This window comes from Talpa europaea (assembly GCF_964194135.1).
Source record: "Talpa europaea genome assembly, chromosome: 11".
In the NCBI taxonomy this organism is placed as follows: Eukaryota; Metazoa; Chordata; class Mammalia; order Eulipotyphla; family Talpidae; genus Talpa; species Talpa europaea.
The window spans coordinates 41106999-41134566 of record NC_140078.1 but is presented as its reverse complement, the minus strand read 5'-3'; the positions used below and the strand labels follow the sequence as shown (position 1 = coordinate 41134566).

At 39.6% G+C, this 27568-nt stretch overlaps 1 protein-coding gene across 1 annotated transcript in view; it reads left to right on the top strand.

Moving 5' to 3' along the window:
* Nucleotides 1–369: 369 nt before the first annotated feature.
* The window catches only part of LANCL2 (LanC like glutathione S-transferase 2), a gene marked incomplete at its 3' end in the record, with an annotated part of 63200 nt that continues 36001 nt past the window's right edge, over nt 370–27568 (top strand). Inside the window, exons 1-2 of the mRNA XM_084247474.1 lie at nt 370–809; nt 24722–24839. Coding sequence (XP_084103600.1) covers nt 606–809; nt 24722–24839 — 322 coding nt within the window. The 5' untranslated portion in view covers nt 370–605. The remainder of the gene's footprint in view (nt 810–24721; nt 24840–27568) is intronic.

Here is a 27568-nt window from a genome sequence, read left to right as displayed (position 1 = left end):
ACGCTGTCCTTGCAGTGTTTTAGTCTGTTTGAAATTCTTTTCTTTATAAGAGATTTTTTTCCTTATTACCAAACGGCCTCCGCTGGCCGACAGCCGGCACCTCGGTGGCGAGATGCAGAAGCCGGGGAGACGCGCGCCCGGGTCGGCCGACCGCCGCCGCTGGGGGTGACCGCAAGCCTCCTCTGCGGGTCCCCAACGGCCGGCGCTTCCCCGAGGAAATCGGGGAAGGTCGGCGCGGGGGCCGGGCTCGGTCCCGCGGTGCGGGGGGCCCTGCGGACCCCGCCCCCGGTGCGGACGGCGGCGCGGGCTCTGACCGCTGGCGCCGCGGGTCCGACCGAGCCCTCCCGCCCCGGACGAGGCTGCGGACGGCGTCGGGCCGGGCGGGGCCCCGCGGGAAACGCCTGTGCGGCCAGATGTGCGGGCCGCCCGCGGCGAGGCGGGCCCGGCGGAGAGGCTCCCGCGCGCCCTGAGGCGCCGCCGCGCTCCTGAGGGGTCCGGAGGGGCCCCGGCGCGCAGGCCCAGGCGCCGCGCGGGTCGTGGCGCTCGCGGAGGTTGGTCCCCGCGCGCGCGCCGTACGCGGCCCCGGCGGAAGGCGCGCGGCGGAGATGGGCGAGACCATGTCTAAGAGGCTCAAGTTGCATCTGGGCGGGGAGGCAGAAATGGAGGAGCGCGCGTTCTCCAACCCTTTCCTGGACTACGAGGCCGCCGCCTCCGCCGGGCTGGTCGCCGCCGCGGCTGAGGACACGGGCTGCGCGAGGCCCCCGCCCCCCACCGACCAGCCCGGCCTCCCGTTTCACAACGACGGGAAGGTGAGTCGGGGCCGGCGTCGCCGGGCCGGGGGCCGCGGGCCGCGCCGGGCGGGGGGTGGCGGCGGTGGTAGCGTCTACGGGCCCCGCCCGCCGCGCGCCGACGTCACCGCGCCGCTTGACGCCACTCGCCCCGCCGCGCGCGGAGGTGGTGGCCGGCGCCCTGCGGGGGCTCAGGTTGGCGCGCCTCTGCTGGAGGCGCTCGGTTGCCCGCCGCCTGTACCGGGGAAGCGCCCCAGGCCCGGGGACCTGTGGTCTTAGCCCACTTGGTAGGCGCGTGCCGCCCGGCGTAGGCGGGTGAATGGACGATCTTCTCTGTGCTCGGCGACAGTGTGCGGGTTTACTGACTGGGGGGGCCCGTGAGCGCCCCCATCGCCCACCACCTCGGTGTGGCTTCCTCTGGCCGGTACTCCCTTAGGCCTGGCGTTGGTCCGGGTCCTTGAGTGCACCCCATGTTAGTATCAGACTAGCTGCAGGTGGATTGAGTAGTTTTGGTTCAGTGTCTCAGGACGCTGCAGGCATCCGAAGTTGGAGCTCAAGATTCACCCTCCAGGCTCTCGAGTCTCCAACCACAAGGGCCTCTTCTTAGACTGCCTGTGAATATGTCAGTTGGCTCCCCCTAGAACAAATGGTCAAAGACTGTTTAAAAGTAGCCAAGATGGAATCTTACAAGAGACATGCATCACTTTTGCCATATTGTATTCATTAGAAGCAAGACAAGTCCAGTTCACATTCTGGGGAGGGGTCATACAACAACATAACTGTCAAAACTGTTGGAGCCATGCAGACAAGTGTTGAGTTCTTGAATTTGTTGGGGAAGGCAGAGCCATAGCTTACTAGTTGGCAGAGTAGTGTTTGTTGTAATATCAGGACAATGGAACTTGCTGGTAATGCACTCTTTAGTACCATGTGTTGAGTGTTGTAACAAGTGAGACTATGGAAAGAATGACAGGGGCACATAAGAAAGAAGAAAGTGTATTGATGCCCATTGTAGGAAGGACAATACAATATGCCACCTCAAAATATGCCTCTTTGTTATGAGGGTTCTTTTGAGCTGGTTGTTTTTAAGAAAATGTAAACAGGCAGAATGTCTGAAAACAGTAGCACTTACACTTCTGTAAGAAACATTTGCAGTTACAAAGGAAGTCTCCATTTGTAAAGATGTCCCCCTGTCCGAGGAAAAGAAGTTGGACAAAAATCTCCAGAGAAATGGAGAAGGCCCAACTTCAGTCTGCACAATAGACCATACCCTTCCGTACCACACTTTTCGTGGTTGTAAATGGCCGTCCACTGCCAATATCTTTTTTTAGGTGTAAATGGTATTTAAGATGTGCCTTCAGCCATGTTGGGAGGTACTCTTTTCCTGAGTATCTCCTGTAGGGATGCAATAAGGTGTGGGAGTGAAAGGGCACACCTATAGTGCCCTATAGGTGTGGGAGTGAAAGAATTCACCAAAGACTGAGTGGAAAACAGAAAAGATGGATTTATTGAAATACCCTGCAAGGGAGGAGGGGGCGAGACAGAATATGTATGTCTGTGGGCAGAAGGATTTGGGGCTCTATTTTATAACCTATTTTCACTGGCGTTTTAATGACTGGATGAGTAGATCTTTGCCAGTTGCTCTTTGTTAAGACATCAGGTGAGGGGGTGGGGATGGAGTCGGGATGGGCTTCCAAACAGATGTCCTGCCTGGTTCTGTTTGCCTTGTTTCCAAATTCTTGAGAACTCTCCAAACCCCCCTGTAGAGGCAGGATGGTCACAGAGCAGGATCTCTATGATTGGAGCAGACAGGGTAAAGAGTCCTGCAGCCCTTAGTGGCTTTTGCAGACTTTTATTGAGTTTACCAGGTACACGGCAGGCAGGGGTGCCGAAGGGCCAGGCGGCTGGCAAGCCTTCTAGCCCCTGATGAATTTTCACTCTTTCTGGACTCTCCGGCCTTCTCTCTCTCTCTCTCTCTCTCTCTCTCTCTCTCTCTCTCTCTCTCTCTCTCTCTCCTTGCTTCTGCTTCTCTGCTGGTTCTCTCTTTCGCTCTCCTGGCATCCCCGTGACATCGCCCTTAATAAGCCTAGTACTAGCGCAGGTGAACCCACCTGCCTATGCCCACACCCTACTCCAGGTGCCCCGCCATCAGGCATGCATTCAGGACCATGGGGATCCATCATCAATCCTAATGGCAAGAGGGCAGAAAAGCCTGATACTTTTCTTCCCCCACACCCCCTATTGATCATGTAGATCCATGTCCAGGTTCTCATAGCAACTCTGTCAGTTTCCCTCTATTTTGTGTTTCCAGCATTGTTCAGCTGAGCAAAGTACAGACTAAGGTTTAAGTAGATACCCCTAAATCTCCAGGTACATGTAAATATACATTTATTGAGGTATAAGGTTATTAAAATTCTGTTTGTTTTCTCTTGTTAATCCATCTTTTTTATTACAGGGGAAGGAGAACTTTCCCCCTGTAATCTGAGCCAAGAACTTAGAAGTGTAAAGAAAAAAAAATTTTTCACCCCAGCAGGCACCAGTGAAGGCTTTTCAGATAAAGTGACATTTATGTGGCCCTTGAGAGATTACATGGGGATTTGCAAGGAGTTAAGAAGTAGACATTAAGAGAATAGCAAGGAGTAAAACTTGACAGGAGAAGACAGAGCTTGAATGTATTAGGTGATAATGACCCTGAAAAGGTAGATAGGAGTCAATTCAGAAAGACTTGATGGATCCTAAGGATTTTAAAATCTTTAGTACTGAAAAATGAAGATAAATTTCTGACTTGGTATCTATAATTTAGCATAATCTTGAGTTGTTGGAAATGCTTTATTTCATAATTTAATTTTCCATATTTTTGTTTAAAATATCTGTTCAATTTAAAGTTTGTTTAACAGCATAATATCTCTCAAAAACAGAAAGCATACAGGCACTTCTCAACCATCCATAGAGATAGGATTCTTTTTCTTCATTTGGAATGGACTGAAGTTGGGGTGCAGGAGACAATGCAATCTTTTCTGCAGAGTGAGATTTATAGACCCAGCGCATCAGAATTTCTTGAAAGAGTCTTAGCAATGCAGATTCCACCCTGGGTCAAATGAATCAGAATCTGCATTTTAACACAATCTCCAGGCCATAGGATCCACGTCCCTGTTATGCTAGAAGAGCTCTACAGTTACGTTGAATTTCCGTTCAATATGAACATAATCTCCAACCTATTTTCAATTCCTGATATGGAAAGACATTGCCATAGAATAGTAATGGGGAGGTTATGGTGTTATGGCTAACAAAACAGTACAAACTAGTATTTCCCATCTGTTGTAAATAAATTGGGAGTAGACCACCTGGGGACTTGGATACACCTGTTTGACTCCTACTTTTCTGCCACTTATTAGCTGTCAATGTTGGGCAAGTTAGTTAGCCACATGGAAACCTCAGTTTTCTTCCATATCAATTAGTGTAATAATAGTACTTCCTTATCCATTGTGACAAATTAGTTAATACATGTAAGAACTTAGAAGAGTGACCGTTAACATAGGATAACAACAAATATCAACTTGTAGTAAAGGGTTAAATTGAAAAGCTAATTGAAGTGCTTAATATAATATCATTGTGGGACCTCCCAGGTGGCGCAGCGGTTGAGTGCCATGCCACGCTGCGAAGCTGTCCGCAACTTCTGCAGCGCCAGTTCGATTCCCCGCCAGCCAGGGAGAACCCCACATGGCGCGGCAAACCTCTCTTGCCTCTCCTGCTTCGCCCGCTGCTCCCCTCAGCAGTGTCTTTGGTCCATCTGCCTGTTCTGCTCCCCGCTGGCTCTGGGGAATTCTCTCACCCTCCTGCGCTTCTGACCTGTACCCCAGTTCTTGTATAAAATAAAAATCTTTAATAAAAAATATATATATGTTATCATTGTAATGTAATATATTGGCTTAAAACTTATGATAGTATACTTGTGATATAACCTCATAAGTTTGTTATGGTGGTTAACTGAGTTAATATATTTATAGCATTCAGACCAGTGCCTAATACAATTAGTAAGTTGCTACATAGATACATAGGTAAGTAGTGAGAGTTCAGTTAATGATAGCCATTAACATCCTATGTCCTTTTTATTATTTTAGTATAACATGTGATAATGAAAACTTTCCTTTAAAAGTTTATTTCTTCAATGGAAATAGAAAAATATTGCATACCCTTTACTTTCTTTATCTTAAAGAAATGCTTATTCTGGTTCCATTTCCTTCCAGGAAAAATAAAGTTGGATTTTCAGTGTGCATATGGATGGGCCCCTCAGATTGCCAACAGTCCCTAGTGTTGTAAAGCCCTTTCCTCATATGTTCTGAAATGGGGATGGTAAAACCCTGCTGATGAAAAAATAACAAAACCACTTGGAGCCGTGAATATTGGAAAGTCATAATTTCTGCCCACAACTCTACAAGCTCATACTGTTCACATTCAGGCCTCAGCAAAACTAAACATTGTTGTATATCATGACATGGATCTTCAGATGCATATGTTTATGCCTGAAACCTCAAGTCACCTCACGATTACCTACTGTAATTATTTTTTTGTTCCCCTCTTAACTTTACTCTTTGACAACGGGAATTTTTCTTGTTTATGCTTGAATAATTATTGTTATTTTACAATATGAAAGGACAGATTTTTAGGAAAAGGAGAAAGGGAGCCACCTGCATAGTCACAGGTGGACAGAAGAAGTGCTGCTGCTGATGCTTTTTAAAGGAAAAAGTTTTATGAAAAGAAATGCCTGCATAGTCACTAGTGGGCAGGAGAGCTGCCTGCTTGAATTATTTTTAAATATCTCCATGCTTGACACTGACCTAGGAATAGTACTTAGTGAATATTTGTTGAATAAATGTATCAAAATAAAGTTTTTATTGTTTTACTAGAATCATTTTTACATTTTATTTAATAGCATAATTTTCTTTTTTTAACATTCTGTATCCAGAACATTATATACACCATTGCATTGGTCAACGATGGCCTTCATAGGCACTGGTGATCCCAATAGGCTATTATACCATACAGCCTAGGTGTACAGTGGGCTGTTGATCTAGGTCTGTATAAGTGCACTCTGTGACATTCACATGATGATGAAATTACCTAACAGTGCATTTCTTAGAACGTAACCCTGTCATTAAGCGAGCCTGTCATCATGATCTTGTTCCAGTAAACAATATTATAAGCTAATGTGAAATAAGGGCTGTGCAACATACTTCATGGAGGCCCTGGGTGAGGGTCATACTCTGTAGGAACAGCTAGCATCCACTAGGCCCAGAATAGGTTTTGAGCATTTTACGTGAATATAATTGAGTGTAACAAACTGAGTTTCTTTTTCAGAAAATTTCTCCCATAGATTTTAGATAATACATTAGAGCTATTTGTATCATCAAAGTGAAACCTAACTTATCTGAGAACTTTTAATCAATAAATATAGTCTGACCACAAATTTTCACTTTCCTTATGGATTCCTTATTGTTATTTTATCTAAAATTATGATACTGGTGGCACAAGGGGTTGAGACAGCACTATGAAATGATCGCAGCCACTGCAGCATGAGTTCGATATTCAGCCAGCCAGGGAGCAACCTACATGGTGCAGCACACCTCTCCTGTCTTGCCCGCTGCTCCCCTCAGCAGTCTATTTCACTCAGTCTGCCTGTTCTGTTCCCCAGTCTGTGTTTGGTGAATCTTCTCACCCCTCCCCCGCCCCCTGCTCCTCTGGCTTGTACCCCAGTTCTTTTTTTTTAAAGATTTATTTATACAAGAACTGGGGTCCAGGCCAGATGCGTAGGTGGGTGAGAGGATTCACCAGAGACAGAGCGGGGAACAGAACAGGCAGACTGATGAAATACACTGCTGAGGGGAGCAGCGGGTGCGACAGGAGAGGTCTGCCGCGCTATGTGGGACCCTCGCCAGCTGGCTGGGATCCAACCGGGCTGCAGAAGCTGTGGACAGCTTCACAGCACAGCGTTCAGCTGCCTGCGCCACCAGGGGAGGCCCTACCCCAGTTCTTGTACGCATAAATAAATCTTTTTAAAAAATAAAAAATAAAATAAAATTATGAAACTTTGAGCCCTTGTCATCAGTTTATCAATATACCAACACTTAGCAGTTGTCCTTGGTTCTTTATTGCAGTTATAAACTTTGTTTTGGTTATATTAATCCCCTAAAGAGTATACATAGCCAATTATCAATTAATTTTTATGACACAAAATTAATACATCAAAATTGGATAGTTGTAGGTGTTTAAGATACGTAATCTAGAATATAATACTGAATTTGAAATAAGAAAAACAGGGAAAGACCACATTATGTAAATATGTGCCTATTTTAAAAAGAATGAACTATTTTTAAACATCTAAGCAAACAGCATTTCTTTGACACAGATTTGGTTTACGTAACTCTAATTTTATAAATCTTCCTCAACTTACTAAAAATACTACCTGTGAAGATAGATATTCCACTACCTTCTGTGTGTGTGTGTGTATGTGTGTGTTCATTTACTTTAATAACACATTTACCATGTATCACCATGGAATGTAAATTCAGGTTAGACAGCAGAATTTCACAAGTACAATAATGTATTCCATAGTTTCTCACTGTTTGTGTACGTCTTGTCCAACCAGCTTTCTTATAAATCATTAATCAGCTACATTATAGGTATTATAAATAATATTAATAATATTTTGATATTTATGATTACTCTGGGGAAAATAAACATACTGTACATAATTAAAAATTATTCTTCATTTCCCTTTGCATTGGTGCTGAAAATAATAAGATAATACTTATAAGTCATTCTAATACAACAGCAACAAAAATATAATTCTGCAATTACAAATGAGCTAAACTGAAATCCATCATTAAGTTATTCTCATGTTGGCCTCCCCGGTGGCACAGCAGGTTGAGCGCCACACTGTGAAGCTGTCCGCAGCCTCTGCAGTGCAGGTTCGATTCCCGGCCGGCCAGGGAGATTCCCACATGTGGGGGCAGACCTCTCCTGTCTTGCCCGCTGCTCCCCTCAGCAAGTGTCTTCAGTCCATCTGCCTGTGCTGCTCCCTGCTCTGTCTCTGGTGAATCCTCTCACCCTCCCACGCATCTGACCTATACCCCAGTTCTTGTATAAATAAATCTTTTTTAAAAAAAAGTTATTCTCATGTTTACCAGCTTTTTAGCTTAGGTTTAAACACACACATTTTCCATTGTGAGGAGGTTTATGGTGTTATAATCTATGTACTCTTCTTCAAAAGCCAACCAGCTCTAGAAACCGAAGTATTTAATCAGTCCACGAGAGAGGCAGAAACAAGTTAAATTAATGGGTAAGTAAGACTGCTACATAACATCAAAAGCATACAAAAAGCAAAAGCATATCCTGCAGCAACTAGGAGTATTTTAATTGGACTGTTGCCTTCTTTAGAACTAATTTCATCAGAAGAGTAAGAAGGTGGACATTTTACCACCAAGAGCTTCCTGTTTCTTTTATGCTAACTTGACTCCACTGAGTGACCTAGTTAGTGATCCAGTCACTAGGTAAATCAAGCCTGCAAAGGAGGTCAGTATTCCTATTACCATGTTATTGGCTGATCTACTCAAATAATTTATTTTCAACATTAGCATATAACCTCAATATGAGAGGTCTAATTAAAATACGTGTCAACAAGGCCAAAACAGCATCTCTTCCCCTAAGCTTTAGGTTTTGACCTGAATTCCTGAGACATGGGAAAGCACATACCAAGAGTCATTGATCTCACAAAAAAACTTAGGCTGCCATAGCCATATGGGTTAGGTGAGCAGACATTACAGTATTTCCTCTGCTCTTCAATCTGTGCAGTCAGTATACAACAATTGCTGTAAAACCCCACCATTTAGTAGGGATAGTGCCTCATTAGCATTATTGTGTCAGTTTAGATCCCTGATGTTCATCACCCACTACCATCTTACTATCAAAAGATAGAGCTTTTTTTTTCCCCTTTTCCCTTTGAGGTAATGTTGGGGTACTATTTTTCATTTACTTTTGTTTGCACTGTGTTGTGTTAGAAACCCAAGCCCCACCCCTCATATGTGTAAATCATCACAGAGCATCTTACAAAAGAATATTAGGCTACTTTCCTCAATTCATAACCCCAGAGAAAAAGGTTTGTTAAAACCTTTCCTAAGAAAGAATTACTTACTGGTTTATATATATTTGCATAAATACTGTTAGTATAATTTTTGCATCTTATCACATATATAAAATGTAGGTCAAAAGCTATTTTAATTGTCCTTAAAAATGTGGGCAAGTGGTTCTTAGCTTCAGTTTTTTTCATTGTAATGTGAGGATGCTAATGTTTTTACAGGATTATAAAGATTAAAATAGATGAAGTGTCCCAGGTCCTAGCACATATTGGGAGTGTAGTAAATTGTTTTATTTATAAACTCCCCTGGTGTATGTAAAGTACTTTTTATTATTTTTATTGCGTTAACAATGGTTTACAACATTGTATGTGATCTTGGGGTATACGATCATACCTCTTCAGGTGTATGTTACACCACCACACCCACCACCAAAACATCCATAATCCTCCACTATAGTCTCCCCTTTTGCTCCCCTCCCCCTGCCCTTACCCACTTGTAGCTCCAATTTTGCAGTCAGGTATATAGAGTTGGCTTTGGTTTTGATTTTCTGTTGCTTTGTTTAGTTTCTCTATATTCCAGATATGAATTAAATCATCTGATATTTGTCTTTCTCCTACTAACTTATTTTACTTAGTGTAATATCATTTAGTTCCATCCATGTTGTCGTAAGATTTCTTTTTTTTCCCCCCAGTAGCTGAGTAGTATTCCATTGTGTATTGATACCACATCTCCTTAATTCACTCATCTGTCTTTGGGCACTTAGGTTGTTTCCATAATGTGGTTATTGTAAATAGTACTGCAATGAACATAAGAATGAATATGTCCCTTCAAATTAGTGTAATTGCATTGTTAAAAAAGACACAAAGAAATGGAAGGACATTATCTGCTCATGGATCAGAAGAATTAGCATTATCAAAATGGCCTTCCTATCAAAGCAATTTACAGATTCAGTGCAATTCCAATAAAAATATCAATGGCATTCTTCAAAGAAATAGAACAAATATTGCTAAAATTCATATGGAATTATAAAAAACCTCATATAGCTAAAGCACTGCTGACTAAAAGGAAGGTAAATGGAGGTATTACACTCCCAAACTTTAAACTTTACTGCAAAGGCATAATAATAAAAACAGCATTGTACTAGAACAGAAACAGACACACAGACCAATGGAATCAAATTAAAAGCCCAGAAATAAAGCCACTCGTATACGGTCAGTGACATACACATCTATACAAATCTATGACAGAGGAGCAAAGAATGTGCACTGGAACAAGGAGAGTCTCTTGCTGGGAAAACTGGACCACCACACACAAAAGATAGAAACTAGACTACTACCTCACACCATGCACAAAAACAAGCTCACAATGGATAAAAGACTTGGGTAAGTCTTTTGACTGAAATCACAAAATATGTGGAAGAAAATATAGGCAAAACATTCCATGGCATACACCTCATAAACATCCTTGAGGACTACTCCCCAGAAACAAAGAAAATGAAGGAAAAGATAAGCAGCTATGACTATATCAAACTAAAAAGCTTCTGTACAACAAAAGAGACTGTAACCAAAACAAAGAGACACCCCACAGAATGGGAATAAATATTTGTATGCGATAGAACTGATAAGGGACCAATATCAAAGATCTACATAGAGCTTATACAAAACTCAACAAAAAAACAAAGCAAGCAACACAGTCAAAAGCATGGGCGGAACAGCTAAAAGGACACTTCTTCAAAGAGGAAATGCAAATGGCCAACAGACATATGAAAAAGTGTTCACCATCACTTATAATCAGGGAAGTACTACCACTCACACCAGTGAGAATTAAAAAAACTGGCAACAACAAATGCTGGTGAAGATGTGGAGAAAAAGGAACCCTCTTATGCTGCTAGTGGGAAATACAGGCCCACATCAAGAAACAAGAAAGAATTCAAATAAACCATCTAACCTCACATCATAAGGATATAGGTTCTGATAAATTATGTCTTCATTTTCATTAGTCTTTTAATTTTTCCTTTGATTTCCTCATTGACCCTATAGTATTCAGAGTAGCAGGTTTTAGGATAGTGCTTGGACATCCTTGTGGGCCATTCTGCTGCCATAAAAAAATTTAGCCTTTTGGTTTAAATACTGAAGTCACGATAGCTGCCTAGGTTCAGACTTGAGTTCTGCCAGGTACTCTTTCAACAAACTACATTGTCTCTCTCCTTGTGTTTCATGTTTGTCATCTGTAAAATGGGAGTAATAATTGTACCTTTGCCATGGGATTGTTAGGATGACAGTGACTGTGATGGATGAAAGGGTACCCATAGGCTGATATAGTCTGCACATTCTTCTGATGATGTGTAAGATACAATTTCCTATATAGACAGCTGTGCAAAGCGGGCTCAGCTGTACTATTTCTGTTAGAAGAACAAGCTTTCCTGGCTTCTAGCCCCATAGAGTACCCCTGATGTTACTTTCTAGTTAAGACAGGGTCTTTTAAGTCCTTTACATTTCTTCTTCACTTTTCCAAACAGGCTACACAATTGCCTGCCTCCAGAAGTGAGGAATGAGAACAAACCTAGTAAATTCCTGAATGTCTTCTGCAAGGGTGTTATGAAGGTCATTTTCCAGGATGTGTCATTTTCCTAGCAGCTTCAGACTGCAGATGTGTCTGATTTGCATATATCAGTCTACATACACGTACACATTTCCCACATGTACAATATTGCATGTTGCTTTTCACCATCTAGTATGTGGCATCATTATTACATTTTTTTTTATATAGAGGCATGTTATTTATTTATTTATTTGTTTGTTTGTTTTGTTTATGCATGCACTGGGTACAGTCAGAAGCACGGGAGGGTGAGAGAATTCATCAGAGCCAGAGCGGGGAGCAGAGCAGGCAGAAGGACCGAAGTACACTGCTGAGGGGAGCAGCGGGCTGCAGGAGAGGTCTGCATGCCATGTGGGACCCTCCTTCAGTGGCCGGGGAGCAGCCGGGGATCCAACCAGCCCGCAGAGGCCGCGGGCAGCTTCACAACCCAGCACTCAACCGCTGTGCCACCGGGGAGGCCCCATTATTACATTTAAATGTATCTCATTAGACCAGGAACTCTTGAGGGTGGGGATCTAATCTATTCAACTTTTGTTCCAATAGCAGTGCCTGGCACATGGAAAACTGATTATTTTTTAAAAAAATAATAAAATCTAACTTTAGATTCAAAATTTAGTAATGATCCATATTTTTTTCCCTCAACTGTTTCATAGATGTCTAGAAGTTACATAAATATTTGTAATGCTGGATATTTCATCATAAGTTACATTATTAATGTACATTATTAACACATTAATATATGTGTTAATAATGTACATTATTAACATTAACATATATTAATGTGTTAATAATGTACATTATGATTGTTAAGTTTATACCAAGATTAAAAAGAACATCGACCTTTACCTTCAGTAACAGTTATTTTTAAGTTGAGCTATTCTAATCACCTGTAATTGTGAAATGTGTATCTTAATTGTTACCAAATTAAAAGATGCATCATAGAACATAACTTAATGAATGTGCTGTCCTGCTCTACGCCTTCTGTGAGACCTAGTGAAGACAGAGCAGTGTGGCACGTGTGCAAGTGTTCCATGTTTTCAGAAATGACAGATAGGAAACAAATTACTCCCCATAATTATTCTTGTAAAATGTGTAGAAAGAATATCACAGCTAAAGAGCAATTTAATTTCCTAATTTTTTTTTCAAAACGTAACTGTGGTAGTTGGTTTACTTAAATATCACACAATGTCTTTATATCCACTTGTCTCACCTCCCTCCTTAATTTCTTCCTCCACCACCTCCTCCCGCCGCCGCCTCCTATCCACCCTCTCAAGAGAGATCTGTCATCCTTATTCTGTGATTTATAATCACAAAAAGCATAATGAAGAGAAACCAATCTTGTCATAAGCATGCATCTTGTATCATTTGGAAGGAGAGGGGCAGTGGCACCTCACAAAGAGCTTTATAGCCAGTGATTAATATTCACTCCAGTATAGCTTTGTTTTACAACACTTCTGGATTTCCTTGTTTGGGAAAATTGTCTAGTATGCAGAAAGAACTTTTTCTTTCTGGTTGCAATGTAATTATTAAAATTCAGTCTCAAAGTCAGAGATTAAACTTCCAAAATTCTTTACCCTTATGTCTCTGTGTTTGAAGCAGATGTGTGTGGTATTCATTTGGTATAACTGAATGACAGTTGTGTTTTCAAAATCTGAAGGTAAAAGTTAAATGCAGAATAAAGCATAGATTTTCACAATAACTGTATAACACAGAAACCCAGGAATGTTACAATTAGACAGTCTTGTCTAGCCCCCAAAACTAGGTCTCTCCTTGTCCTTTCACCTAGCGTAAATGGTAAGTTTTCTTACCTAGAAACCAGAGAATCATTGGATAATGTGAAGATTGATTGAAATATCATGAAAAAGGCAGGTAGTCAATAATTGTTAGTTGTCTTTTTAATACAATTATAAATGAGATGAACCAGTAAAAATTTCTCCTGGTACAGTAATCTCTATAAATGCAAATAGGATTATAGCATAATAAATTTCCTTTATTCATGAGACTTTTGTTCCATTATAAACAAATTAGCAGTCTCTTATCAGAGAATCAGAAAATGAAGTTTTTGGAAAGATACCTTAAAGGAAAGGGCAAAGAAATTATTTTTACGATAAAATTTTGGCAGGTATTAAAAGGAATTAAAGTGCAAGCCACAAAACTATACTCCAGTGGCAGTTTTAACAAACAAAGCATATACTTTGGAATAAGGAAATCATGAAAGAGCTGTAAGCCTGAGTTCAGCTACAATTAAAACTCAGCTTGAAAGTATTTTAATTTGGGGCCTCCCTGGTGGCACAGGGGTTAAATACAGTGCTATCAAGCTATCATCAGCCAGGGAGCAACCCACATGGTGAAGCAGACCTCCTGTCTCACCCACTGCTCCCCTCAGCAATGTATTTCAGTAGATCTACCTGTTATGCTCCCACTCTCTAGTGAATCCTCTCACCCCCTGCACCTCTGGTCTATACCCCAGTTCTTGTATGCATGAATAAATAAATCTTTGGGAAAAAAGTATTTTAATTTGAATTTTTTTTTCCCTTGTAAGAATTCCAGAGGTAGGCAGCTATTGGGTTGATTCATTTCAACAAAATCAGGTCAGGATCTTCAATTGTTTTATGTCTTTCCTGATTTTTGCTTTATACTGTAAGGTGACTGGTGTAGCTCCAGACTTCACATCCAATTTTATAGCAGGAAGATGGGAAGAAAAGGGGGAGTGTCACCTTTGTCTTTCTGTTTTATCAAGAAAAATAAGTACCTTCCCAGAGCTCTTAAAAGACTCACTCTTGGGTGTCATGGGTCAGAACTGTGTCACTGGCTGCTACTGGTCACACAGGAGTTTGGAGAGCAAGTCTCTCTTTGGGGACTGGAGACACTGCTGCTCAAATATAATCAGGACTGATAACAAGGAAGAAGGGTGTGGAAAGTGGATGTAAGCTAGTTTCTACCTCACAGTCTCTGCTGTACTAGATATTTAAAAAATGCTGTTCCAGTATTTTTCTTCTCATGCATATTTTTCTGCATCTCTTTGATGAATGTTGGAAATCAAAAGACAAGACTCAGGAGGCATTTTACTAATTTGGAGTCAAAAATCATTAAGTAGTTAGATGGAGGATCAGACAATAATCCTTTTGGGTATATTCATTAACAATGGTAAGGTGAAAACATTTACAAACACATCATCAAAAAACTGGGAATGACAAATCCATAAAGCATCGTTAGTAAACAAAGATTGGGAAAATGAAATCTATTTGTATATAGTACTCATTATATCATCTCTGACACCATTGAAATATTAGTACTTTATTCTTTATGAATGATACCATTTTATGATATCTATCATTTTATTATAAAAGTAATGATATTTATAAATATTTTCATAAAGTTACTCTTAGCTTTAGATCTCTGGTTCAACTTTTCCCTTAAATATTCCTTAAGTAAAAATTATTGCAATTTACCTGTTGCTTTATAACATTTAACAAAAGATACAACTTTGAAAACTAGTGCTATGTCTTGGTCAGTTCATAAAAACCATTGTCCCTCCTCCCATTATAACCTTGAGCAAGTGATAAATAATGTTAAGGGGTAAAACCATGTTCAATGTCCATATCATAACACAAATATTTTACATATATATGTAATATTCACATTTCAACCTATTTGGAGTAATTGGTTGGTTTTAAAATGGATGTACTCATCTAAATGCTCAAATATTACAATGACTTTAAAATGTGGACAGGAAGAGGGAGGTTTTTTTTACTTTAAAAGCAGTTTTAAGGAACTTATACTTTTGATAGTGATGGAATAAGACACAATTGGAATACTCCATACAAAGCAAGTATAAAACTTGGATATAAAAACTTGAATATAATACTTGGATAAAAAGCAACTGTGCAAAAGTATCAGACCCCAGAGTGTTGTTGCATTTTGTGTTATATCCAAATTCTATAGTAGATAATTGTATGTATTTTTCTATTTTGTTATTGAAAGGAGGAAGCCAAGAGAGGTTATATTCCTTCTATCCTGAAGCTAACTGCCATTACTTGGTACGCTCAGTGGCAGCTGTGGTGCCTTTGAGGTCTATTTTCAAGACAACCAAAATGGAGACTGAACAACCATGACTGCTAAAGACAATAAGGGAGGGAGCTGAACTAGAGAAATGGTCCTTAAATTTCATCTGAATGTGTATTTAACCAACTTTTGAAATAAGGACCATGCCAAGAACAGCTATGGGAGAAAGATTTGTGTGTAAAAACAAAGATCTGAGGTGGAACCAGAGCTCCTGCCCCAGAAATTGAATTGTCAAATCAATTCAGGTAGGAGAGCATCCCACAGATAGCATTGCAGATACAGACAAAACTGCCTGATGTAATGAGAACCAGAAAACACAACTCACTACAGGCAAGAGAGCGGCCTACAGAGTAGCATTCCAGACAAAGTATGAAGCTATCTGATATATGCAGAAACCAAAAAATGGAAACATTCTCAAGAGCAAAAAAATAAACAGGTCAGACAGATGGTGAAGCCACAGAGGTGGTTTTTATGACTGTTACAGCTGTCTTCAACAAAATAAAATAAGCCTTAGACAAATGAAAACTAGAAAATGTCAGCAGGGAAATAGAAACAATAAAAGTGATCTACAGTTGATCCTTGAACAATGCAGATTTGAACTGTGACTTAAACAATTTTTTTTCTCTACCCACGGGTTCTAAATGCTCACATTTAACCAACTATAGATGTGGGTTGGTTGAATCCATGGTTGCAGAAGCATGTGTATAGAAAAGGTCAACTATGGATCTGTACCACAAGTTGTGTATCTGTTCTTCAACAGACACTACAATTGTTTCTATATCTTGGCTATAGTAAATAACATTGCAGTAAACATGGGGGTCCATTTATCTCAAGTTAGTGTTTCTTCATCCAGTTTTTACTAACTTCCTTCAGGATAAAAATACTCATCCATTCTACTTGTTGCAGAATTCTTAATTTTATATGTCTTATATCTATCCTTCCTGTATTAGACTAGTGCACCCTTGGCCTGCATTCTGTTCAGACTCCCTACTACCAAGGCATACTCTTCTACACTTGGGGAAATGAAACAGACCCAGATTGGGTTTTATTTTGGCTGCAGTGCCCTGGGGGTACAGAGGAATCATTAGCTTTTCTGTGTGACTCATGAGGGAGATCCTAATGGAACCCAGACATAGTCAGCTGAGCCTTGCATTTTACTACCCTCAAATATCATATGTGCTCTCCCCTTCTGCTCCCTCCCCATAGTCAGTTCCTTAGTCCTGGAGCCCTCACCACCCCCAGATCACAAAGCCCTCATTCCATCACAGAGTCCCTTCTGTGGCACTCTAGGTATCAAGGAATGTAGAGTCTCAACAGCTGGGGGAAGGGGCAATTTGTTTTCCCTTTCTTCCTGAGGAGACATCACCATTGTCTATTTAACACTAAGTTTGTGGCTTCTAGGAGGTGCTGCCACTAAAATAGAATGTTCCTTCTACCCAATCAATGTAGCCAGTCTCACAGTGTTTAAATTTTATCATCATCATCATCATCATCATTATCATTTTTGTTCCATGGAGTGTTTTTACTTCTATTCTGGAAACATGGACTCCCACAAAGGTCCTTTCTTGTAGGTGGCACCCAGGTCACTGCTTTGTACACACACCCACAGAAACCCTTTGTTCCAGGGTGCCCCCAGGTCACTGCTGTGCACACACACTTCTGTACATACACATTCCCACATGTCCCTTTGTTCCAAGCTGTCCCCATGTCATTGCTCTGCACACGCCCCCCCCCCATAAAAGCCCTTTGTTCCCAGGTCACACCCACCTCACTGCTCTGCACACACTCCACAAAGAAACTTTGTTTCAAGATATCCCCAGCTCACTGCTCTGCATGAACTCAACAAAGGTCTTTTGTTCCAAAGTACCCCCAGCGCACTACTTTGCACTGGCCCTTGAAAGCCTTTTGTGTACTCCCAGCTCACTGCTCTGCAAACATCCCACAAAAGCCCTTTGTTCCCAAGTGACCCCATGTCACTGCTCTGCACACATTCCCACAAAAGCCCTTTGGTTCAAGGTACGAATTCCCTGCTTTATACATACCCCACAAAGACTCTGATTGGAGGTGACTCCTAGGTCAGTGCTCTGCCTATGCCCTCTAACCAGGCTGAGGGACTCTTGCACTGCAGCAGTTGCCCTGCACCAGTGTTCTGAGAGGAGATTCCTCTGGTACCATAACTCTCACAAAGGCACTGCTATTCCTTGATGGATACCAAATTTTTATTGTTAAAAGGAGAGGATGAAAACAGGACATCTCATGCTGCCTTGTTATTTATGTCACCCTAGTATTTATATTTGTTAGTTTTTTCCCAAATATCTGCAGGGTTTCCAGATCAGAGATTTCTTGTTATTTACCAGACAGAGAATAACCAGTGAATGAGCCTGACCTGTAAGGTAAGGCAGCGAAAGCCAGGTCAGATACTCTACATATACAAATTCTACTGTAGGCAAGGAAAGAAAGAAAATTGTGTGTGCTTTTTATAAAGGGGAAACAATCTAATTCACTTTTGAGACAATCTCATTGAAAACATCTTACTCTGAGTCTTTGGAATATAAAAATAAACTCATTATCTTTGGTTTTCTGATTCGATATCTCCCTGGTCTGGAGTCTTGTCCATTTTTGAAATATAAATACATACCTCCAGGGTTAAATAAAACTCTGGAGTTTTCACGGTACATACAATTGCAACTTAATTTCTAAAGTTTGCTTTTATATTCCAAATTCCAAATTTCAGTAAAATTTGCCCTCAAAGCCCTAGCCATGGAGAAACACAAAAATAGGCTCTCCTTTCCCACAAAGGCACTTTCATTTGGAAGGCATACCTTGTCTGTGTCTTATATCAGAGGTTCAAAATACACAAAAGCAGAAAAAACCTTGTCAGATGGAAAGGAGAATAAACAATTCCACAATTATAATTGAGTATGTTAACATTAATTATTGGCAATTGGTATACCAACTTGATTTTTTTTTAATCAGCAAAGGCAAAAAATATCTGAACAGTACTACAAAGTACATGTTTAAGAATATTACAGAATTTCTTTTGAGAAAAATTGCTAATAGTAAGAATACTTGTTTACCAAAAAAGAACAGAGGTATCACTCTGCCAGACTTCAAACATACTATAAAGTTATTGTAGTCAAAACAGTATGGTACTGGAATAAAAATAGGCACATAGAACAATGAAATAGAATTGAGAGTCCAGAAATATACCCACACTTAAATGAACAGTTAATGTACAAAAACAGAGGAACCAAGAATATACACTGGTGAAAGGAAAGTCTATTCAACAAATAGTGTTGGGAAACTGGAGAGCCATATAAAGAAAAATGAAATTAGACCACTCTCTTGCACTACACACAAAAATTAAAATGAATTAAAAGCATGGATATAAGACCCAAAACCATGAACTACATAGAATAAAACATAGGTAAAATACTTCACAATATTATCTTCAATGATGTCTTTGGGGCCTTGACTCCAACAGCAAGGGAAACAAAAGTAAAAATAAACAGGACTGTATAAAAATAAAATGTTTGTGCACAGTAAAAAGGCTATCATAAAAATGAAGACATCCTCCTAAGTGGGAGAAAATATTTGCAATTCGTGATCTAAGAAGGGACTAATATCCAAAACCTACAAATAAGTCATACAACTCAACAGGGAACAAACACCCCAATCAATAAATGGGCAGAGCTAAATTCCCACATCTCCAAAGAAGACATACAGGTAAGAAATACAAAAAACACAAATTTGAAGAGATATGTGCACACCTATGTTTATTGTAGCACTATTTATAGTAATCAAGGTTTGGAAACAACCTAAGTGGCCATGACAGATGAATGGATCCAGATGTGGTATACACAATGGCATACTGCTCATCTACAAAAACAACTAGATGAACTCTTGCTATATGTAACAACATGGATGCATCTGGAGAGAATTATGCTAAGCAAAATTAGTCAGAAGGAGAAAATAATAGGATGATTTCACTTATATATGAAATAGAGAGAAACAAAACAAAACAACAGACAAAACTAAACCAAAGCAAACCTTAGAAATCTGACAGTAGAGTTCAGACTACCAGAGAGAGAGAAAGAGGGTGGGGTTGAGGAGCAAAATATGGAGGGAGCACAGTGAACTATAGTGGAGGACTCTGGGTGCCTTGGTGGTGTGGTAACATATATCCGAAGAGGTATATACCTCTGAGTCATATAGAGTGTTATAAGCCAGTGATGCCTCAATTTAGAAAAATACATATTTTTTATTTATTTTTTAAATAATAAATTTTATTTTTATATTCCCCCATACAATTGCAAACCCTCCATTCTGACCACAATCCCTCCCCTCCCGCCCCCCACCCCCCAAAAAGTGTCTCTGGTTCATAGTTTTTTGTTGATTTTGATTTTCACTTTCTTATAGTTTTTCATTTTCCTGGTCCCTTATTTAAGGATTCTAGATTCCTGCTATGAGTAAGACCATCCGGTATTTTTCTTTTTGTTTTTGGCTTATTTCGCTGAGCATGATCCCTTCCAGCGCCATCCATGTTGCTGCAAATTGCATGTGTTTATCTTTTTTGAATGCTGAGTAATATTCCATGGTATATATGTGCCACATCTTCTTGATCCAGTCATCTATTTTTGGGCATTTGGGCTGTTTCCAAAGCTTACCTATAGTAAACAGTGCTGTTAAAAACATAGGGGTGCAGGTGTTCTTTGGAATTGATGTTTCTGTGTCCTTTGGGTAAATACCTAGGAGTGGAATTGCTGGATCATATGGAAGCTCTATGTTTAGTAGGTCCAGAAATCTCCACACAGCTCTCCATAGTGGTTGGACCAGTTTGCACTCCCACCAACAGTGTAGAAGAGTTCCTTTTTCTCCACAACCTCGCCAACATTTGCTGTTGCTAGTTTTTTTAATATGTGCCATTCTCACTGGTGTGAGATGGTATCTCATGGTAGTTTTGATTTGCATTTCCCTGATGACAAGTGATGTTGAACATTTTTTCATCTGCCTGTTGGCCATTTGCATTTCCTCTTCAGAGAAGTTTCTTTTTAGCTCTTCTGCCCATTTTTTGACTAGATTATTTTCTTTGTTGTTGCTGAGTCTCATCAGCTCTTTGCAGATTTTTGTGATCAGTCCTTTATCATTAGTATTGTGTGCAAAAATGTTCTCCCAGTTGGTGGGGTTTCTCTCTGTTTTTGTTATTGTCTCTTTTGCTGTGCAGAAGCTCTTTAATTTGATGTAGTCCCAGCTGCTTATCTTTGCCTTCACTATCACTGCTTTGGGTGATGTGTCTGTAAAGATGTCTTTGATGTGCAAATCACGTAGTGTTTCGCCTATATTTCCTTCTATGTAATTTATGGTTTCAGGTCTTATGTCTAGCTCTTTAATCCATTTTGAGTTGATTTTTGTGTATGGTGTGAGGTAGTGGTCAAGCTTCATTCTTTTGCATGTAGCAACCCAGTTTTCCCAGCACCATTTATTGAACAAACTTTCTTTGCTCCATTGCATAGTCTTTGCTCCTTTGTCAAATATTAGTTGACCATAAATCTGTGGGTTTATTTCTGGATTTTCTATTCGATTCCATTGGTCTGTATGTCTGTTCTTGTTCCAATACCATGCAGTTTTGATGATTATGGCTTTGTAGTATAGTTTGAAGTCTGGGAGTGTGTTGCCTCCATTTCCTTCTTTTTTTTTTCAGTAGAGCGTTGGCTATTCGGGGTTTTTTGTGATTCCATATGAATTTCATCAATAATTGTTCTATTTCTTTGAAGAATGACATTGAAATTTTGATTGGAATAGCATTGAATCTGTATATTACTTTTGGTAGGATGGCCATTTTAATAATGTTTATTCTTCCAATCCATGAGCAGGGGATGTCTTTCCATTTCTTTGTGTCTTCTTCTATATCTTTTAACAGTGTTTTATAGTTTTCTTTGTATAGGTCCTTTACCTCTTTTGTTAGATTTATTCCCAAATATTAGATTTTTTTTTGTTTCGATACTAAAAGGGATGTTTCTTTTGATTTCTTCTTCTTCAGATTTATTGTTTGTGTATAGGAAGGCTATTGACTTTTGCGTGTTGATTTTGTATCCTGCCACTTTACTGAACTGATTGATGAGTTGAATTAGTTTTTCTGTGGAGTTTTTAGGGTTCTCTATGTATATTATCATATCATCTGCAAATAGTGATAGTTTGACTTCTTCTTTTCCTATTTGGATTCCTTGTATGTCTTTCTCTTGTCTTATTGCTCTGGCTAGGACTTCCATTATTATATTGAAAAGCAGTGGTGAGAGTGGACGTCCTTGTCTTGTTCCAGATCTTAATGGAATTGCTTTCAGTTTTTCACCATTGAGAATGATACTGGCTGTTGGCTTGTCATATATGGCCTTTATGATGTTGAGGTATGTTCCTTGTATCCCAAGAATTTCAAGGGCTTTTATCATGAATGGGTGTTGCACTTTGTCGAAAGCTTTCTCAGCATCTATTGATATTATCATATGATTTTTATATTTCTTTTTGTTGATATGTTGGATAACGTTGATTGATTTTCGGATGTTAAACCATCCTTGTGTCCCTGGAATGAATCCTACTTGGTCGTGGTGAATTATCTTATGGATACATTGTTGGATTCTGATAGCTAAAATTTTATTGAGGATTTTTGCATCAGTGTTCATTAGGGAGATTGGCCTGTAGTTTTCCTTTTTTGTGTTTTCCTTATTCAGTTTTGGTATTAGTGTAATGTTTGCTTCATAGAACGTGTTTGGTATTGTCGCTTCCTTCTCAATTTTTTGGAAGAGTTTGTGAAGGATAGGCACTAATTCGTCTCTGAGTCTTTGGTAGAATTCATTTGTAAATCCATCAGGTCCTGGGCTTTTGTTTTTGGGGAGGTTTTTGATTACCATTTCAATTTTGCTGCTTGTAATTGGTCTGTTTAGGTGTTCTATTTCTTCTTTTTTTTTTTTTAAAAAAAGATTTATTTATTTATTTATGCAAGCACTGGGTACAGTCAGAAGCTCGGGAGGGTGAGAGGATTCACCAGAGCCAGAGCGGGAAGCAGAGCAGGCGGAAGGACCGAAGTACACTGCTGAGGGGAGCAGCGGGCGGCAGGAGAGGTCTGCGCGCCATGTGGGACCCTCCTCTGGTGGCCGGGGAGCAGCCGGGGATCGAACCGGTGCTGCAGAGGCTGCGGGCAGCTTCACAACCCAGCGCTCAACCGCTGCGCCACCGGGGAGGCCCTGTTCTATTTCTTCTTTATCTAGCTTTGGGTGATTGTAGAGTTGTAGGAATTTGTCCATCTCCTCTAGATTGTTGAATTTGTTTCCATATAACTGTTCATAGTAGTTACTGATTATTCTTTTGATTTCTGCTGTGTCCGTTGTGATTTCTCCTCTTTCATTTATGATCCTATTTATTTGTGCTTTCTCCCTTTTTTCATTTGTGAGCCTAGCTAGGGGTTTGTCTACTTTATTGATTTTTTCAAAGAACCAGCTCTTGGTTTCATTGATCTTTTGGATTGTTTTTTTAGTTTCAATTTCATTTATTTCTGCTTTGGTTTTTATTATTTCTTTTCTTCTATTGGTTTTGGGGTTTTTTGTTGTTCTTTTTCTAGATCTCTGAGCTTCGAGATTAGGTTGTTTCTTTGAGTTCTTTCTTGTTTTTTGATGTGAGCTTCTATTGCTATATATTTTCCTCTTATTACTGCTTTTGCTGCATCCTATACATTTAGTATATTGGTGTCCTCCTTGTCATTCAATTCAAAGAATTTTTTAATTTCTTCTTTGATCTCCTTGTTAGTCCAGTGGTCTTCCAGTAGTGTGGTTTTAATCTCCATGAGGTAGGATAGTTCCTTGCCTTCTTTTTATGGTTTATTTCTAGTTTGATGCCTTCATGGTCAGAAAAGATGGTTGGTATGATTTCAATCTTCGTGTATCTGTTGATGTTTGTCTTGTGCCCCAGTATGTGATCGATCCTGGAGAATGATACATGTGCGCTTGAGAAAAATGTGTACTCTGTTTTTTTTTGGTTTAGTGTTCTATAGATGTCTGTTAAGCCCAAATGCTCTAGGTCCTTATTTAGAGCTTTAGTTTCTTTACTTATTTTTTGTCTTGTTGATCTATCCATTGTTGATAGTGGTGTGTTGAAGTCTCCCACTACGTATGTGTTTTCTCTGATGTCTGTTTTCAGAGAGGACAACAGTTGTCTGATATATTTTGGTGCTCCTTCGTTTGGTGGGTATATGTTAATGAATGTTATTTCTCCTTGAAGTATTGTCCCCTTCATCATAATGTAGTGACCATTGGGGTCTCTTTTTATTTTTTTGAGTTTGAAGTCTGTTTTATCTGATATAAGTATAGCTGTTCCTGCTTTCTTTTTTGGTCTATTCGCTTGTAGGATTGTTTTCCATCCTTTAACTTTGAGCATATTTTTATCTTTTGTAGCTAAATGTGTTTCCTGGAGACAGCAAAAGGTTGGGTTTTGTTTCTTAATCCAGGCTGCAACTCTGTGTCTTTTTATTGAAGAGTTTAGTCAAAAATACATACTTTTTAATTCTTAGCAGCCTTGGAACTTAATATTTTTTTCATTCTTTCTTAATCTGCTAGGCAAACCATAGTAATGTACATAATTTCATTTCATGAACTACTGTGATTGAATATTTTTTACTCTTGCTTGTCACTTAATTTTTTCTTTTATTTCTATAGTACATTGATAATTTTAGTTATACATCTGTGTTGTTATGGCCTTTTTAATGTATAATGTCATATTGTAAATATTTTTCTTTGTTAAATTTAAACCGTCTTACATTTTTTTTAACTTACAAAGTGAAAATATATAATAAAATTCATCTTTTTTTTCCCCATTTTAATCTTTTTTCCCCCTTTGGTGTTTGCAACTTATATTTTGTGATTCTAATTCTAACTTTTAGTCTGTCATTACTATTATCATTAAAAAACTAACTTTATAAGTACCAAGGTAGATTCCAACCAATGAACCATTGAAATGGGTTGGATAAAATAATTTATGTAAGTTATGTTCCAGCAACTTATACTGTATGTGTGTGTTTGTGTGTAAGTGTGTATAAAATAACATTGTTCTATTTATATGCAGTTTAAATTTATTTCTACTTTTGGTCCTCAGATCATTCATAATTTCACAAGACAGATTCAGACCAAAATCAAAGATCTTCTACAGCAAATGGAAGAAGGACTGAAAACGGCTGATCCGCATGATTGCTCTGCTTACACTGGTTGGACAGGTGAGACTGTGGGTATAAGTAACTGATATGCTTTATGTTTGGATTAGGACATTATCAGACTTAACTCTGAAGATTTTTTCCTTTTCATTTTATTTTTTAATATAATTTATTTATATATATTTTACACAATATCGTTCATTTTTTGTGATGTTTGCTTTCTCCTCTCAGGTGTAGTCCCTATAGGATTCCCACCACCAATTCACTCGTGCACCATCACCATAGTCCTTTGTGTGCTACCTGTTCCTTTTTTTGTCTCTCTCCCTCCCTCCCTTGCAGAATGTCTCTGATTTATAGTTCCCTGTTAATTTGGGGGAGAGTTATTATTTTTCCCCCATCCCTTATTTGGTTCCACTATTTTCCTCCTATAAGTGAAACCATGCCTTATTTTTCTTTTTCCTTCTGACTTATTTCACTGAGCATAATCCCTTCTAGCTCCACCCATGTTGCTGAAAATGACATAAGTTTATCTTTTTTGATTGCTTAACAGTATTGCATTGTGTATATATACCACATCTTCTTGATCCAGTCATCTATTTTTGGATATTTGGGTCGTTTCCATATCTTACCTATTATAAACAGTGCTGTAAAAAAAATGTAGGAAAAGATAAACAGCTGGGATTACATCAAACTAAAAAGCTTCTGTACAGCAAAAGAGATACTAACCAAAACATAGAGATAACCTACTGATTGGGAGAAAATCTTTGCACTCCATACAACTGATAGGGACTGATCACAAAGATCTCCAAAAAACTCACATGACTCAACAAATACAAAGTAAACAATCCAGTCAAAAAGTGGACAGAAGAGCTTAAAAAAAAAAAAAAAAAAAAACTTCTCCAAAGATGAAATCCAAATGGCCAACAAGTATATGAAACAATGTTCAGTGTTCCTTATATCAGAGAAATGCAAATCAAAACCACAATGAGATACTACCTTATACCAGTGAGAATGGTACATATTAAAAAAACTAGGAACTGCAAATGTTGGCGAGGATGTGGATAAAAAGGAACTCTCCCGCACTGCTGGTGGAATGCAAACTGGTCCATCCACTATGGAAAGCTGTGTAGAGGTTCCTCAAACCACTAAAATGGAGCTACCATATTACCCATAAATTCCACTCCTAGGACTCTACCCAAATGATACAATTATTTAATTCAAAAGGATACCTGCACCCCTATGTTTATTCTCTTTCATTTTAATTGCAATCCTGACCTGTCCTCGTTGATGAGATGTTTTAGAATTTTATTTCTAAAGAAATACTTTCTGGGCCTCTTTGGTGGCACAAGAGGTTAAGTACAGCACTGTGAAGCTATCTACAGCCTTTGCAGCATAAGTTTGATCCCTAGCCACCAGAACACTCCTGTCTCACCTACATCTCCCATCAGCAGTGTACTTCTGTCAGTCTACCTATTCTGCTCCCCACCCTGTCTCTGGTGAATCCTCTCACCGCCCTGTACCTCTGGCCTATACCCCAGTTCTTGTATAAATAAATAAATAAATAAATAAATAAATATTTTTAAAAAAGAAATACTTTCTGCCTGAAGTTGAACTTCAAAATGCAGTATGTTGAGAAGGCTCCTGGAGGAGCCAGAGGTGAGCTGGGAAGTTCACCCACACCAGGCCCCTTCTGGCCTGCAGTCCGAGCCCAGAGGGGAAGCAGGAACCCACCACCAGGGCAGATCGGGTGTGCAGGGAGTGCATCCTGCATCGCCTTTTTAGAACAAGGACCTTTCTTCAGTAAAGCCTGCTTGAAAATGGCAGATGACTCCCGCAGGAGCCAGAGGTGAGCTGGGAAGTTCGCCCAAGATGCCGGCCAGTACCAGCAACACAGTGTCCCAATGCATATGGCAAGTTAGAAAACAGACAGTCGGGAGTAGAAAAACCACACGCAACCCAGCAACTCCTCAGGAAAAAAGCACACCACCAAAAGAAAACCAACCCCCAGATTGCAACAACAGTAACTGGGAAGAACTTCTGAGCCTGCAGAAAGAGAATTTAAAATTGCCATGATTAAAAAAACTGACAAAAGTCATAAAGGAAAAAAATGATAAGGGAAAAGTAATCAACGATCAGAAGAATGAAATTGAATCCCTAAAGAGGGAAGTAAAAGAAATGCAGGAGATCAGAGAATTAATGGAGGTGCTAAAGAACTCTTGGAAAGGCAATAAAAGCAAAATAGATGAAATGGAAGAACGAATAAGTACTCTTGAAGACACAGAAATAAAAAGAACCAAAACAGAAAAGGAAAGAGAAGTACGAAGGAAAAAGACCGAAGAAAGACTTCGGGAACTATCTGACTCCATGAGGGAAGGAAATATAAGAGTTATAGGAATCCCAGGAGGAGAGGAGAGGCATGTAGGAACAGAGAAAATATTCAAGGAGATGATTGAAGAGAAATTCCCAAACGTGAAGAAGGAGCTGAAAATTGATATACAAGAAGCAAGAAGAACACCAAACTTCCACGACAAAAGGAAAAATACAGCAAGACACATAATAGTAAAGCTCCCAAGAATCCAGGACAAGGAAAAAATAATGAAGCTGACAAGAGGGAAGAAACAGATAACATTCAAAGGAAAACCAATCAGACTGACATCAGACTTCTCCGAAGAAACACTAAGGGCAAGGAGAGAGTGGAGGGACATAGTCAACAGACTCCACGAAAACAGATGCTAACCAGGAATATTCTATCCCGCAAAGCTCTCCTTCCTCTATGAAGTAAGAATAAGGAC